The 14,037-nt window shown below is 44.6% G+C and overlaps 1 protein-coding gene across 3 annotated transcripts in view; it reads right to left on the minus strand.

The window, feature by feature from the left end:
- The window catches only part of PAX3 (paired box 3), a 99,449-nt gene that overhangs the window by 83,562 nt on the left and 1,850 nt on the right, over nucleotides 1-14,037 (minus strand). For 2 of the 3 annotated variants that reach the window (XM_063595289.1, XM_008972032.3), the window contains exons 2-4: nucleotides 13,522-13,757; nucleotides 12,075-12,204; nucleotides 10,718-10,852 (exon numbers count right to left, since the gene is read on the minus strand). In XM_063595289.1, the coding sequence (XP_063451359.1) occupies nucleotides 10,718-10,852; nucleotides 12,075-12,204; nucleotides 13,522-13,757 (501 nt within the window). The remainder of the gene's footprint in view (nucleotides 1-10,717; nucleotides 10,853-12,074; nucleotides 12,205-13,521; nucleotides 13,758-14,037) is intronic. The other variant, XM_003818670.6, reaches the window with a different exon arrangement.

A 14,037-nucleotide genomic window follows, 5' to 3' on the forward strand; every position in this document is an offset into this window, starting at 1 on the left:
ATCCATTTATATCTTTTGAATTTTGTGCAAAGTGAGTGTTTTACCCAGTCAAAAATAAATACGATAATTTTTTTTTAATCTGACAAAGTATATATTTCACTTGAATGTTTGGGTCAACAAGAGTGCAATCCTCAGAATAAAAGAACATTTCCCTTTGGTGGCTGAGAGTTGGCCCCCATAATCCAGGAGTCTTCTTGCATCTAAAAGCCTTCAGGGGGCCAGGACTGTCCAGAAGGAAGGCCCCATGGCTCACCAGCGAATTTTTATCAGTTCACTGGGGGCCCGGCTGGCCAAGGAGCTTCGGCTGCCTGCTGCGAAGCCTAAGCCGCAACAGCTGCATAAACTGGCTGTGCCCCAGCCTGACCTATTTTGGAGACAGGTCAGACCAGTGCATGCGGGGATAAGAAAACAACCTTCCTTGCAGCCAGTGGCTGCACTGCCAAGCTGCGCCAGAGGGAGAAACATGGGGGCAGGAGCTCTCCAGCTCCTAGGAGCCTTACTAGCCAGGCTATTTTCTTTTTCACTCTCACACTGCACCCCAATAACACAGGAGCCCCCAACCTTTTGGGACGTAATGGAGGCAAATGGAACAGAAAGGTCATTAAAATGTATCCTTCAGCTTGAAGAATGCTACTTTGGAAGGTGTCCTTAAAACTTCTTAGCTCCAGTTTTAAAGGAGAGGGAATTAAGAAGAATCATGCACAAAGAAAAAAGAATGCACACAACCTCACGTGCAGAGCTATAAAGACCTTTAAGAACAATGAAGCAGGCTGAAGAGCGGATATAATGAGAAACTGTGCAAAAACAGTTCCCCAAAATGAAAGACTATAACAGCATTTTAGGAATAAGAATGGATGTATGAGACTCGTTTTCAAAAAAGCAACGTATGTGTCAATTCCTGATCTGCTGAAAAAACTTGTGCCAAATACAAAGAAAAGTTTGAGTAGGAGTTTCAAAAAAAGCCAAGTTAATCTAAAAGAGAAAAGTAACCTTTTAAGCTGGGAGGAAAAGTAATTAAGAAGCATGTTTTGACATCTCAGCTAATGGTTTTAGAATTTTATTTTTTATACCCATTATATCGAAGTTTTTTACATTTAATAGTTGCTCATAAACTCAATTTTTTGACTTGGTGAAAGCAGACTTAGTGGTGTGGGGTGTGTGTCTGTGTGCGTGTGTGTGTGTGTGTGTGTGTGTTTGGTCTTCATTGTTGCTTCTAAGCCCTGAATTAGGCTTTATCTGCCCTTCGGCAGAGCCCATCTGCTAGTTTGTAGGCTGGTCACTTTCTGAGTGTTCAGAGATTTTTCCCCCCGACCAAGACTTTTGAGTTTTGCTGCTAGGTGTAATTTGCACATAATATGCACCTTCTCATTTCATTCTCACAGAATCCTGGAAAGCTGGTATGCAGTTCCCTATCTTAGAGATGTCAAAACTGAAGTTCAAAAGGTCACAACTAAAATGTGCTTGGTCTCAATTTTAGAGCAAAATTGGTGATGCAAGAACAGACCACTTTCACCTTGGGTACTGTGTTTTTATAAGGCAAGAAAGATCTGAAAAGGTACTTTGGAGGTTGTTTAAATCAAACAAGACAAAAAGCATTCAATTGCTTTAGTGAACCTCAATTGGGAAACTGGCCAAGTGGGGATTCATAAAGAAGAAACCTATTGCTTTTCTTATAATAAAATGAATTGGACCAATTAATTTTCTTTAGTTCAGGTTAAGCTCAACCGTGATGATTGAGACACACACATGCACACATGCTTTGGCCAAGATTTTCTTAATCATCATATTACATTTGAATATTGGAAGAATTTAAATATATGTTTGAAGACAGATTCTATGAATCTATATTCATTTAAAAATAAAATGCCTTTGAAAGAAAGAGGTAGTATGAAGGAAACTAGGAAGTTAGTACTCAAAGGCAAGGGCCAATGAACTGGGTAAGAACCAAGAGCCTGTGAACTGGGTAAGTTATGCCGACACTAGAGTTTGCCACTAAAAGGGTAGGGGGCGAAGACGGATATGTTTAAAAGTCATTTTTATTTTCTGTATATATGCACATTTAGCATATCTGTGTGCCTGTAAAAATCACAAAATAAAAATGTAGACTTTCTATTTAAAATGCAAATGTGTATGTGACCGTATCAGCATTTACTATGAGAGTACACAATAATTCCATGTTGCAATACAAATTTCATAGCAATTAACTTTTCTTTCTTAATATTCTACCCTAACTTACTTATTATTTCCAACCATTAACACAAGACCAAATACATTTAATTCTACAGTTGTTTCCATAAATTTGCCTACTTTTCAATTATAAAAATTTTGAAAATCTACATTTAAGTTTTGATAAAACTATACTACTTGAATTATCCATATGATCCTGTAAATTTTTAAATGCTGAAAATCAGTGGTATTTCCTCTCCCTCAATCCTATGTTGGTCAACCAAGAAAAGTCTCCCATCCCTGTCACAAAGCATTTTGATCAGCTATTTTTTTTTTCCTGAAACGGAGTCTCGCTCTGTCATCCAGGCTGAAGTGCAGTAGCACGATCTCGGCTCACTGCAACCTCCGTCTCCCAGGTTTGAGCAATTCTCCTGCCTCAGCCCCCCAAGTAGCTGGGGTTACAGGCATGTGCCATCACACCCAGCTAATTTTTATATTTTTAGTAGAGACAAGGTTTCATCATGTTGGCCAGGCTGGTCTCAAACTCCTAACCTCAGGTGATCCACCTCCCTCGGCCTCCCAAAGTGCTGGGATTACAGGCGTAAGCCACCGCGCCAGGCGGCTTGATCAGCTATTTTTAAACAGAATATGTTGGATTAGGTCCAAGATGCGTGGGGAATTGGCTTCCAGAATTCAGTTGATATTCACATACTATTACAGATACAGTAAATATGGCCAAATAAAAGTACATAAGAAAGTATAGTCAAGGAATTACTGAATGAGTTTAAGGAGCCAAACACACAGCTAGTTTAATAGTTGCCTATCTTGAGTTCTAATCTGTTTTGCTAGGGAAGGTAATTTATCAATCACCTCAGTAAGAGGTGGACATAAAAACTCAGACTACTTCGATCAACTTACATTACCACAAAGTGGAGGTGTTTTGTTTTGTTTTGTTTCACTTAAAAAATCCTGCAGCAAAATGTAAAATGGTACGAACTTTGCTGTATGCAATGTGCAAGGCAAAATGCTTTCTCAAGATTTTCCTTTCCCCTAGAAGAAATGTGCATCAAATCAAATTCTTAACACTGTTGCCCTTATTCAATACAACTTCATTTTCAAAGACAAGTGGCCACTTCAACAACAGAAATTACCTGTTGGTGGTTTTTAAAAAGATTTATCAGGAAGGAAAGAAGGAAAAGAAGAAGATAAGAATTTATAACACCTATTATTCCTCAACTGTCTTCAATAACTATATTTCATGATTTTCATATCTCCCTTTGACAATGGTGAACTTTCTAATTCTTCTCTCGTGAATTGATGTTTTATGATGTTAAACAGGCATTTTGATAACTGTGCATATTCCAACTAAAACTTGGAAATATACATATTCTCTTCATTTTGGAGCATGATCTCAGCTTAGATAATTTGAAGAAAGCCTTCCTAAAGGAGAGGTGTTCTGCTTCCAGCAAAAGCTCACAAAGCTATTGGAGCTCAGTATTTCCCAACACTGTAGGGTAGAGCTAAAAGCTGAGTTGTGTCTTGCTCTACCGAAGACTGGTGTGAATGGGACAAAACTATCTTTCCCAATAGGGCAGAGGATGGCCATTAGGGGATTAGTCTTTTCAATAACCTTTATTAGGAAGGAAAGAAAGAAAATAGGTATTGAAGGTAAGAATTTATAACACCTTTTATTCACCTATTATAGAATTATAATACCTATTGCTGCTTTGGTGTTTATCTTCCAGAAAGATGACAATACCTGAATTTTCTTCAGAAATATCTGAAATTCCTTTTCACAATTCCCCAGCTAAAGGCAGCCGGTTCTTGGGTCAGCAATTTTGAGTTGGTACTAAGATCAGACCCAACTTGGAGCTGGAAGCTGCTGTCCCTGGGGCAGTGTGTGAATACACGGCCTAATATCCAAGGAAGAAAAGTTACTTGAACTCTGTATGTATACGAAATATACATTTGAAATATATGACAAAGAACTATCTAATGCTATATCTGGACCCAGGACATGGGAACCATAACAAATCTGAGCTAACTGTAACTTCTAGCTTAATCTATTTCAGGCAGTTGTTCTACACTGCAATGTTTGGTAGTAAATATTTTACATCAGAGAGCATTTGAGCACAGATGGATTATTAATTAATAGGAGGATTATAATAGAAAATATTAGATAATACCCACCAAAATTCTGCTCTGTATGTCAAGATTCATCTTGCTCAAGAGTGAACAAGAGTAAAAAATAAAACAATAGAGCCTCATGCACAACTTTTTAGTACTGAAATGAGCACAAAGAAAGAGATTCGAAAACCCCACACACAGGCAGATCCATGATGCACAGTTACATATCCAAGGCCTAAATCTGGCATGAATTTTACAACCTCAGTTAGTGCTATTTGTTGGAATTTGCAAATTAAGCACAGAGATAGTATTTCCAAAAGATTCCTTTGCAGGATTTTTGCTTTCATAATAAAAGAAAAACCTATGCAAATATATTGAGTTCTTAAACAAACAAACAAAAGTCGAATAGTTCATCTCAAAATCAACAGTTTAAAAGAGTCATAAAATGATTCAAGGAAATATTTCTCCTGGCATTCAACAACTGGGAGGCTGTGCTGTTACCTCAGTTTCTGACGACTTTAGAAAGTGCAATCGATAGGACAAACATATCTTCATTTTGTGCAACTAAATATAGTTTAGTGCCAGCATAATTCTTAGTGTAATAAATAAACTCTAACAATGCACATACATACACGTAAACACATATCTATTCCTAAATTATAGAGGATTAGAAATATACATGAGAGTCGTCTAACCATCTATAAACACAGAAATTATGGAAACACGTGTAGAGAGATGTAGTCAATATAACTCTCAGATTCCTGTGTATTTAATTATTCCCCACCTACTTTTACATAAAAATCTGCTATGTTTTCATTAAATAATTCCAGCTTGGAAGACAATTTTAGGGAAACTTTTGTATTTAGAAATTTTAGCAACAGGCAGATAGTAGCTGCCATGCTTTCTGCCACACACCCCCAAAATGAGAATCTATTTGATGATAAATTCACCATCATAGCCTCAGTTCTAAGTAAGAAATCACGATAGGATAATTAAAAACACCCTATGAGTCTTCTCTACAAACCTACAACATGTAACTGGTTTCAGTTCCTATTTCTTAAAGAGAATTTGGTCAATTCCTCCTTAGAGATTTCAGAGGAAAAGAAGGATTTTCCAGGACAGATAAATTGAAATGATCCTGCTTTGATCTCTATGGTTAAGAACCCCTCACAATGGAAGATGACCACTGAGGGGCCGCGCTCCAGGCCTTTTAATGTGTAACAATGGTATCAACAAACAGCTACTTAATCAATATTTGGCCAGAGCTGCTGAAAACTTCCTTTTCAGATTTTAATTCCTACTTGTAAAACAACCCCAGAGCAGCCAGTGAGATAAGACATTAAACTGACTGCTTAATTGCCTTTTAGTGTCTTGTTAGTTATATATGTACATTCTAAATGGTTCTTTAATCTTTATTTACTCTCATAGATAAGTTACCTGTCATACAGAATCCAATCGAACGTAAAACATTTTCTGTTCCAGCCCAAGCCAAACTCTCATTTCTCACCGTTTGTTTGTTGTTACTGTTGCAGCTTTTCATTTTCATTGGCCATCTACTTATGTACAACTTAAACATTCAGTCTCATAGGAAGAATTTTTTGTTGTTGTGCTCAAAATATATGCATTCATGGATGCTGAAGCCATTCGGATTTAGCGGCCACACTCCTATTCACGTGATCGATTTCTGCATATTCCACTCGCCTAAACCGCCGCGCGCTGACTGGTTCCGCCTCACCGCCCGGGTGGGTTTTATTGCTCAGCCCTGGGGACTTTTAAATGACCCTTCAGTAATTATTACTCAGTGGAAGCCCCTACGTCCTGGTTCCGGTGCTATCAACAATCAAATCAAACCCCAAAATAAACATACGATTTCAAGCATTAATTAGAAAATCTGCATGTTTTCAATAAAGCTCTAGAAGGTAAGCACACAGCAGTCAACCAAACCAAACAAGCGAAAAAGAAAAAGCTAGGAGCTGAACTCTGGTGTTTCCTTTCAAATCGTTCCAGCAAGAAAATTGTTACCGCGACATTAATAAATAGAACACGGCGTGGTGTTCTAATAGAATTCAAGTTCTGATACTTCCAATATTTTTTAAATGGATGATATTTCTTTGCTGAGTTTTGCAAGGACTTCAGAAAATATGAAGTTTTCTCTAAAGAATCGAAACGACATTGAGGTCAAATTCGTGATCTTAACAAATGGACTTGGAAAGTGGGCTGGTCTGTCCACTTGAATAAAGGATCCGATGCCATAAACCTATGATCTTATACCCAATGATTTTAATCTATGGGAAAGTTCGTCCCCCGCCTTCCCCTCCTCCCAACCTTGGACCAAAATGGCCCTTCCTGCTCACTAACTGGGAAAGAAACGGCCCTTCGTTTTCCTTGATTTCAGCAGTCCCTTAATGATAAGAGTGCTCTTTTCATGATTTCACTGGAAATAAAATACTCCAAATACCTTTAATGCTTTTCTGCGTTTTAAACTGATTAATCTTCTCCTACCTCCCCCCAAAAAAGCTGAAGTCGTCCTCGTTAACTTTACAAAAGCTGACAAGCTTACAAATAAAATGGAAACTTGAGCAAAGCTTTCGTCACTTTTACTTTCTCCAATTTTTTAAGAAAGCACTCTTTTTTGTAAACGTCAAATAGGAGGGAACAGATAGGAAAGGAATATAAGCCCCCAACCGACCTATGCTTGAGATCTCTTAGGGGGATCTTTTAAATTGTTGCAAACCTCCCACGCTCACTTGTGATTTTAAAAGGGAGGAAAGTCTTATGAGAGTGTATCGCCAGTCCCCAATCAAAACATCAATTTGGCAATCTGGCCTCTCTCACCCTGCACTCCGGAGCTGCCACTTCAAAGCTGCTACAACAAGTCAGTAATTGTAACTTTGCATCTAAATATTTAAGCGAGAGTCTTGCAGTCGCGTGTCCATTTACAGTCCTCAACTGTCCTCTAATTCCATTACTGCACAAAGCAAAAATGTTTCCCAAAACTCACAAACAGGAAAAGCGTCACCCTGCTGGAGGGGGAGAAGGAGGGGTGGAGGAGGAGGAGGAGATGATGAAGGGGCAGTTTCTATTGATTAGTCACCGCTTTTGTGTTAAGGGCTTTCTTTAAAATAAGAAAAAAAATGGGGGGAGGTTGCAGAAATTTCACTAATGTGAGCCTCAGGCAAGGGAGGAAAAAAAAAAGAGGAGAAGAAGGGGGGAGGCGGGCTGTGTCTAGATGAAAGTGAGAAGGACATAAAGGAGGCAATTGAGTCGGCTGCAGCCCGGCGAGCTAAGCTTCGAGCCGGCCAGAGAGTAGGGGAGGGGGCGGCGCGGCGCGGCGCTTTGGCGCAGAGCACAGGAGTGGGGGCCCAGCCCATTGTGGCGGCGCCCGCGGGCTCGCTAGGCCGAGCCGGGGGAGGAACAGAGGCGCCCATTGAGCGGCCGCTGCGCAGGGCCGTGCCCACAGCCCCGGATGCCTCGGCCAGGACGTGGCTCCCCCGGCTGCCTCTGCTCCAGTCTCAGCGCGGGCCAGGGGCTAGGGGAATTGGGGATAGCGGGCGGGGCTTGTGTTAGTGAACCGCCCAGCCCTCTCCTTTCTCCTGGGCTACGGAGCTGGAAGGATGGATCCAGCAAGGGTGCATCATGCTTAGCGCGCGCCCGTTAGGGAGCGCGGGCCTGAGCGCACCAGCACCGCAAGTGGCTCAGCTCTTGAATTGAGCGAGGGAAAAGGGAAAGTTGGGAAAGTTAAGAGGACCATCTGGGAGAAAGCCACTGGAGAGAAGAATGAGGTGATTCTGACCTCATTCAAGGTGGCTCAACCCTTTTGTCCTAGTGTCTGCCAAGCAGACCTCAGGCCAAAGATTCCCCTGAAAAGCCAGGCTCAGCAGCACCCACCAGACCCACTAACTGGAAAAGGGCAAGACTACACCACACTGGTCAGGGGACCCCAAAGTCCCTCCTCCCTCAGCTTTCTCCTCCCCCTCTGCCAGGGCGCTAAGAGCGCTTTATCAACATTCATTCTATTTTACAAGCGGGCAGCCTGGGATTTTTGATGCCCGAACAACAGAAAGGAGTTTTTGAAGTTTCTAGACTTCAAACTGCACCTCACTCTGTCCTTTCTCTGGGCCCCTCTTGTCCTCCGAGGCTCATCTAAAAAGGAGCTAGAGATGCTGAAGAGACAGACACTGCATCTTCCTTGACAACCCCAAATTAAATCAGGCTTCAGCCTCCAAGGTGTGTGTGTGTGTGTGTGTGTGTGTGTGTGTGTGTGTGTGTGTGTGTGTGTTTCCAACAGCACAGCCCCCACTGGGGAGAATACTCTGATTTTAAAAAATGTAGCAATTGCCCTTGAATAGCAGCCGGCCCAGCTAGACAGCCCAAAAGACTAGAAACATTTTGTAGGTGAAATGGCCACTTTTTCCACGCTGAAGAGTCCATAAAACTTCCCGGCGCAGCAGCTATTGGGGCTCATTGAATAATTCATCCCTCATTGCAAGCCCATAATGTCTATTCTCAGCCTTTTGTGGTGCTGTTTTCTCTTCTTTTCTCCTTGAATTATAAAAAGGTTGCCTTCCTTTGTTCACATCAAGCTGCTCCGAGCTGGAGCTTTGTCTGGGCTGAGCTAAAGTGTGAGTTTCAATGGACTCTCCAGGCTTTGTCTCCCAAGTTCATCTCCAAGTGTAGATTGTGTAGAGAAGGCCTTCTTTGTAAAAGCTGGAAAAGTTGTACAAATGTTTGACCAGCTCATTTGGGACGTTTTGTCTACTGGGCCTCAGTCGCCTGTACTGCGAGAGAGCAGCCAGTCTGCCAGCGCCGGAGCCTCCAGCAACAAGTAGCAAAGCCGTGAGTCCCCAGCCTCTGTGACTGCTCTGGGCTCTTCTCCCCACTGCCCACAGGAGCACATTTGGTTTGGGGTTGTCTGACTCCCTGCCTTCCTCCCTTCTCAGCACCTCTATTCTGCAGTTAGGCCTGGGATAAAAGCCAAGGTGTCTTCTCAGAGACCAAGGCAGAAAAATGCACCTCTCCAAAAAGAGGATTTAGACTGAGTCCATAGGAGGCCTCTGTCATAAAGCAAAGGAAGCATCTCCCTGCCCAACCTGCTGTGGTTTGACATGTCTTTGATTTCTTGTGTGCATCAGAGTATCTATACTTGTTTTTCCCTCAAATCAGCCATTTGGATCTGTAACTTCCAAATCTAAATGTTCCTTCCAGGTTGTGTGCAGATTTTGCATTGCTTTGTGAAGCAGCTGCTCAGGAGAGCCACTGGCTGCCACAGAGTTGGGCAATGAAGATAAAAGAAGTCCCACTTGGATGCCACTCTGATAAGGGCTCGGACCCAGCTAGTCACAGTTGGCAACGGCTGTGAGCCCACCTGGAAAGCCTCCTGTCCCTCTGGCAACTCCAAAAGTAACTTTGCCCAATGAACTCCAAGTCCCAGGTGAGGAAACTTCAGGCACAAGTGGGGCCCCTGGCCACTCTTGACCATTTGTGCATTTGAAGAGGGGCAACCACCCCCAAGGCCAAAGCCACTGAGACACAATCCTCCCCTCCCCCCCCGCCGTCTCCTGCTGCAATGATCCTTTCCTGGTTCAGCATTTCTTTTCCTTTTTTCTTTCTTTCTTTTTGCGTTTGTACCCTTAAAGTTTGAGGATGGCTTGCGGCAGGTGAAGGGGAAGCAAGCTGCACTTCTGTCTCCCATGGGGGAGATTTTTTTTCTTAGTGCCGACAGTGCACAGCCGAAAAGGAATGGGGATCTGTACCCCTAGAAGACAGAGGGTGCCAGCACTCTAAGAACCCAGATCCCTTCAATTTGTAACCCAGAGCTTGGGTTCCTTTCAATTCCCAGGCACACACAGGTTAAACCCCCTCACATTTGAAAATCAACTTCAAACAAATCAAACCAGTCAACACACACACACATTTATAAGGCAGCCAATGTGGGGGCAATTTTGGAGGGCCGTTGCCCAAAAGAGTACTCTCTCTCTCCTTTAATGCGAGGAAACTCCGGAGACCAGGGCCTTTCCTGAGGGCATAAAAGCTACTTCAACTTCTGAAGATTCAAGTACCCTCTATCCCCAGCCCTACAATTGCTCAGAGATGCCCAGTCTCATACATTTAATGGCAAGAGAGTGACAGCTTCCCCTGCCCCCTACAACGGAGCACAATTCACAGTTCTAGAATCCCAGGGGCTGAAAGTGGTAAGAAAGAAAGATTTACAAAACAGAAAAACTAAGCAGAATAGAAATGTTTGTTTTGATTCCTAGTGTCTCTCTGGTCTTTCACTTCCATGACGTTACTCAGGCGCAGAGACACCGCGCATGAAGGGACCTTGATCCGAGCTGGGCTTGGCTGCCGTCAGATCACCAATGTCAGGTAGCCGATGCCCTCCAAGTCCCCCAGCAAGTGCGCCGCCCAAGGCGCCACCGCTTACCTCGCTCGCTCAGGATGCCGTCGATGCTGTGTTTGGCCTTCTTCTCGCTTTCCTCTGCCTCCTTCCTCTCCAAGTCGGCCTCCTCCTCTTCACCTTTCCCGAATTTACTTCTCAGGATGCGGCTGATGGAACTCACTGGGGGCGGGAGGAGGAAGGAAGCAAGGGAGTGCACATGGTTGAGACAAGCGGGGCTGTGCGGGAAGGACCCCCCACCCCCAAACACCAGCCAGGGCCCTAGAGCTGCTGCCCTGCACTGCTCGCGGGTGTCTCCTCCTGCATCTCTGGACATCCTCATCCTTCTCCAGCCCTCTCATCCTGCCACTCAAACCCCCCTCCCTATTATCTGTATCTCGGTACTGAAAGACGGAGGCTGGGAAAACCGTGCCTCCAAGTTAGGGCCGGATGCCATCTTTGTCCCTCGATTCTGGGCAGGAAGCATTTCCCTTCTTGGACTCCGAAGACCGGGCTCTAGGTCTGCAATCTAAGAGAATTCTCCCACCAGCCCACCGGGTACCCTCCTTCCTCCCCACCTGAATGCATGGATCCTGCGGTTCGCCTTAAGGGAGGAAGAACCAAAGCCGACTTGTCCGCGCCCCCCCCAACCCCCCGAAAATTAAGTTTCTTTTTTTTCCTTTCTTCCCTTTTTTTTTTTTTAAGGCTATAAAGGGTTTAAATTTCAACTGCAGAATCGTTTCCTATTGTAAAAATCAAAAGAAAATGCACTCTCTCCCACTTATTTTTTCCAGATTCCAGTCTGGTAAACAAATCCATGCTCTGAAATATGTTTCTCACAGAGGGAAAAAGGGAGTTTCCTTTTAATTAAAAACAAACCCTCCCGTGCGCCCTCTCGCTGGCCCCGTGCTCGCCCCTCTTCTCCCTCCGCCTCCCCCAGGCTGCCGTGGCGGGGGGCTCCGGACCGTCCCTGAGACTCTCGGAGGAAATCGGGGCCGTTGTGGAAGCCTCCACGGCTTTGCGCACACGGCAAAGTCCCTCCCGGCGCGGGCCCCATCTCCCTTCGGTTGGGGTTACCAAAACATTTGTTTCTCTTTAAAAGGGAACATCAATATTAATAAACGCTCTGCCTCCGCCTCACGTTTCCTGCCCTGCCTCCTCGACAGAAATCTTCTTTGGGGTGTCCTCAGCGGTGGTCTCGCCACCCTCCGCCCCCAGGACAAGCAGCTCACCCCTCCCTCCATAAAGTGCCAAGAACACCGGGTTGGCAAATATTTCAGGGCCTCGGGAGAGACCACCTCCCAATAGCTGAGATCGATAATTGGGGTGATTACGTCTGGGTCGACGTGCCGGGGTAATAGCGACTGACTGTCGCGCCTCGGGGAGAGGTTAATGGGCCTAGTACCTGACGGCACGGTGTTTCGATCACAGACCGCGTCCTTGAGTAATTTGTCTCGGATTTCCCAGCTGAACATGCCCGGGTTCTCTCTTTTGTATTCCTCAATTTTCTTCTCCACGTCAGGCGTTGTCACCTGCTTTAAGAGAACAGGCGGGCAGGCGTTGGTACCCGGTACCCTGGGCCAGGTGGCGGCGGCCCCACCGCCTCTGGGCCTGTCGGGATGCTCCTCGCTGAATCCTCTGGGACGGTCTCCCTTTGTGAGCAAAAAGACCTGAACTCTCTGAGGCACTTTAAAAAGGGGCAGACCAGAACACATCCCATCCCAGCCCGGAGCAGCCTGGGAAGCCTCTAACTTCCCCAGACAAGCACCAGACAACCGGGATAAATTCAGAAGAATTATAACATCTTGATGGGGGTAGGGTGGGGTTATACTTTCTCATCCCTGGAAATAAGGCAACTGCTTACACAGAACCAACATGAAAACGAAACTAAAAAAGCGATGTTTGAAAAAGGAGCTGAAAAATCAAGTTAAATCTGCAACTTGTGCTTTTCCAAAGGGATATTTATGCTAAAGTGAAGACTGAAATGTAAAGGTATGTATTTGGGTTTTTAAAACTTCGAGTCGATAACAAATATTAATTAAGAGAGACTCACTCTTCTCTCTACCCCCAATATATATTTTTTAAAAAGAAGAAGAAGGTTCCAAAGATTCTTAGAAAGGCTGTGAAAGGGTTTCAGTAGGTGGGAAGGAAGAGGAGGGTGTTTGGAGATCTTCGGTTTACCATAACCCTCTTGATTTTGCCCGGCGGCAACTAGAAGAAAAGACAGACCTTGTGTAATTCCCTCCCACTCAGCCCTAGCTGGTGTGACTCTTTCTTTTTAAAAACAGAACCAAAAATAATTTAAGGATAGCACCAAACTGCTTATTTTTTTTAATGGAGTCATTGGCTTATTACAAAGAAAACTGATCACCCTAGTATTTGACTCATTGAAAACAATTTGCACTGGGGGAGACTGAGGGCGGGGTTTGGGAGACAAACCATTATAAAACCTAAAGAAGTTCCTTACATTCGTTTTGGAAAGGACGGTGCCATGGGTGGGAGCCGGGAAGACACTTAGGGAAGAAATCGGCAACAGGTGGGCACATAGAGCTTGCCTGCTTTAGGTGTTTATCCATTAAAATAATTTGATGAGGATTGCAAGGCTTATGGGCTTTAAAAAACAGATGTTATTTTTCCTTTGCAAAAAGGCAAGAGCTTTCCCTAAGTGTTCATCAAGAAGTGTCCAGGGCGCGTGCACACGTACACACACACACACGCCTTTACGCACCTTCACAAACCTCAGAAATAACTCATTGGAGAGCCCCAGATGTCAGCCGTTGCCCCCCGCCCGGTCTTCCCCAACACAGGGGACCACAGTCTGGGAGCCAGGAGGGCAAGGCCCGCCCGCTCACCTTGGGCTTGCTGCCGCCGATGGCACCAGGACGTATGGAGCCAGTCTCCTGGTACCTGCACAGGATCTTGGAGACGCAGCCGTGGGACACGCGCAGCTGGCGCGAGATGACGCAGGGCCGGATGCCGTGGTGGGCCATCTCCACGATCTTGTGGCGGATGTGGTTGGGCAGCGGCCTGCCGTTGATAAAAACGCCGCCGAGCTGGTTGACGCGGCCCTGGCCGAGGGGAGTGGACACTGTGGGAAGTTGAAAAAGAGAAGCAAGGGAAAAGTCACTGGAGGAAAATAAAAAGCAAAGAACAGCAGCACGTAATTTCGCAGTCTTCTGGCCTATCCTCATGTTACAGCACCGACGCTGAAACTGCTCGACATCGGACTCCCAGACCCAGACCTCCTTTCAATCACATTTGTTCAAATTATTCAGCAATATAGCGCATGTAATCTTGTGTAAAGACAGCAAGTGGGGCAAAATAATTCTCCCCGGAGAAAGCGTCTTCCCCTTCGGGCCCGGGGAGTG

This window comes from Pan paniscus, chromosome 13 (genome assembly GCF_029289425.2).
Source record: "Pan paniscus chromosome 13, NHGRI_mPanPan1-v2.0_pri, whole genome shotgun sequence".
Lineage (NCBI taxonomy): Eukaryota > Metazoa > Chordata > Mammalia > Primates > Hominidae > Pan > Pan paniscus.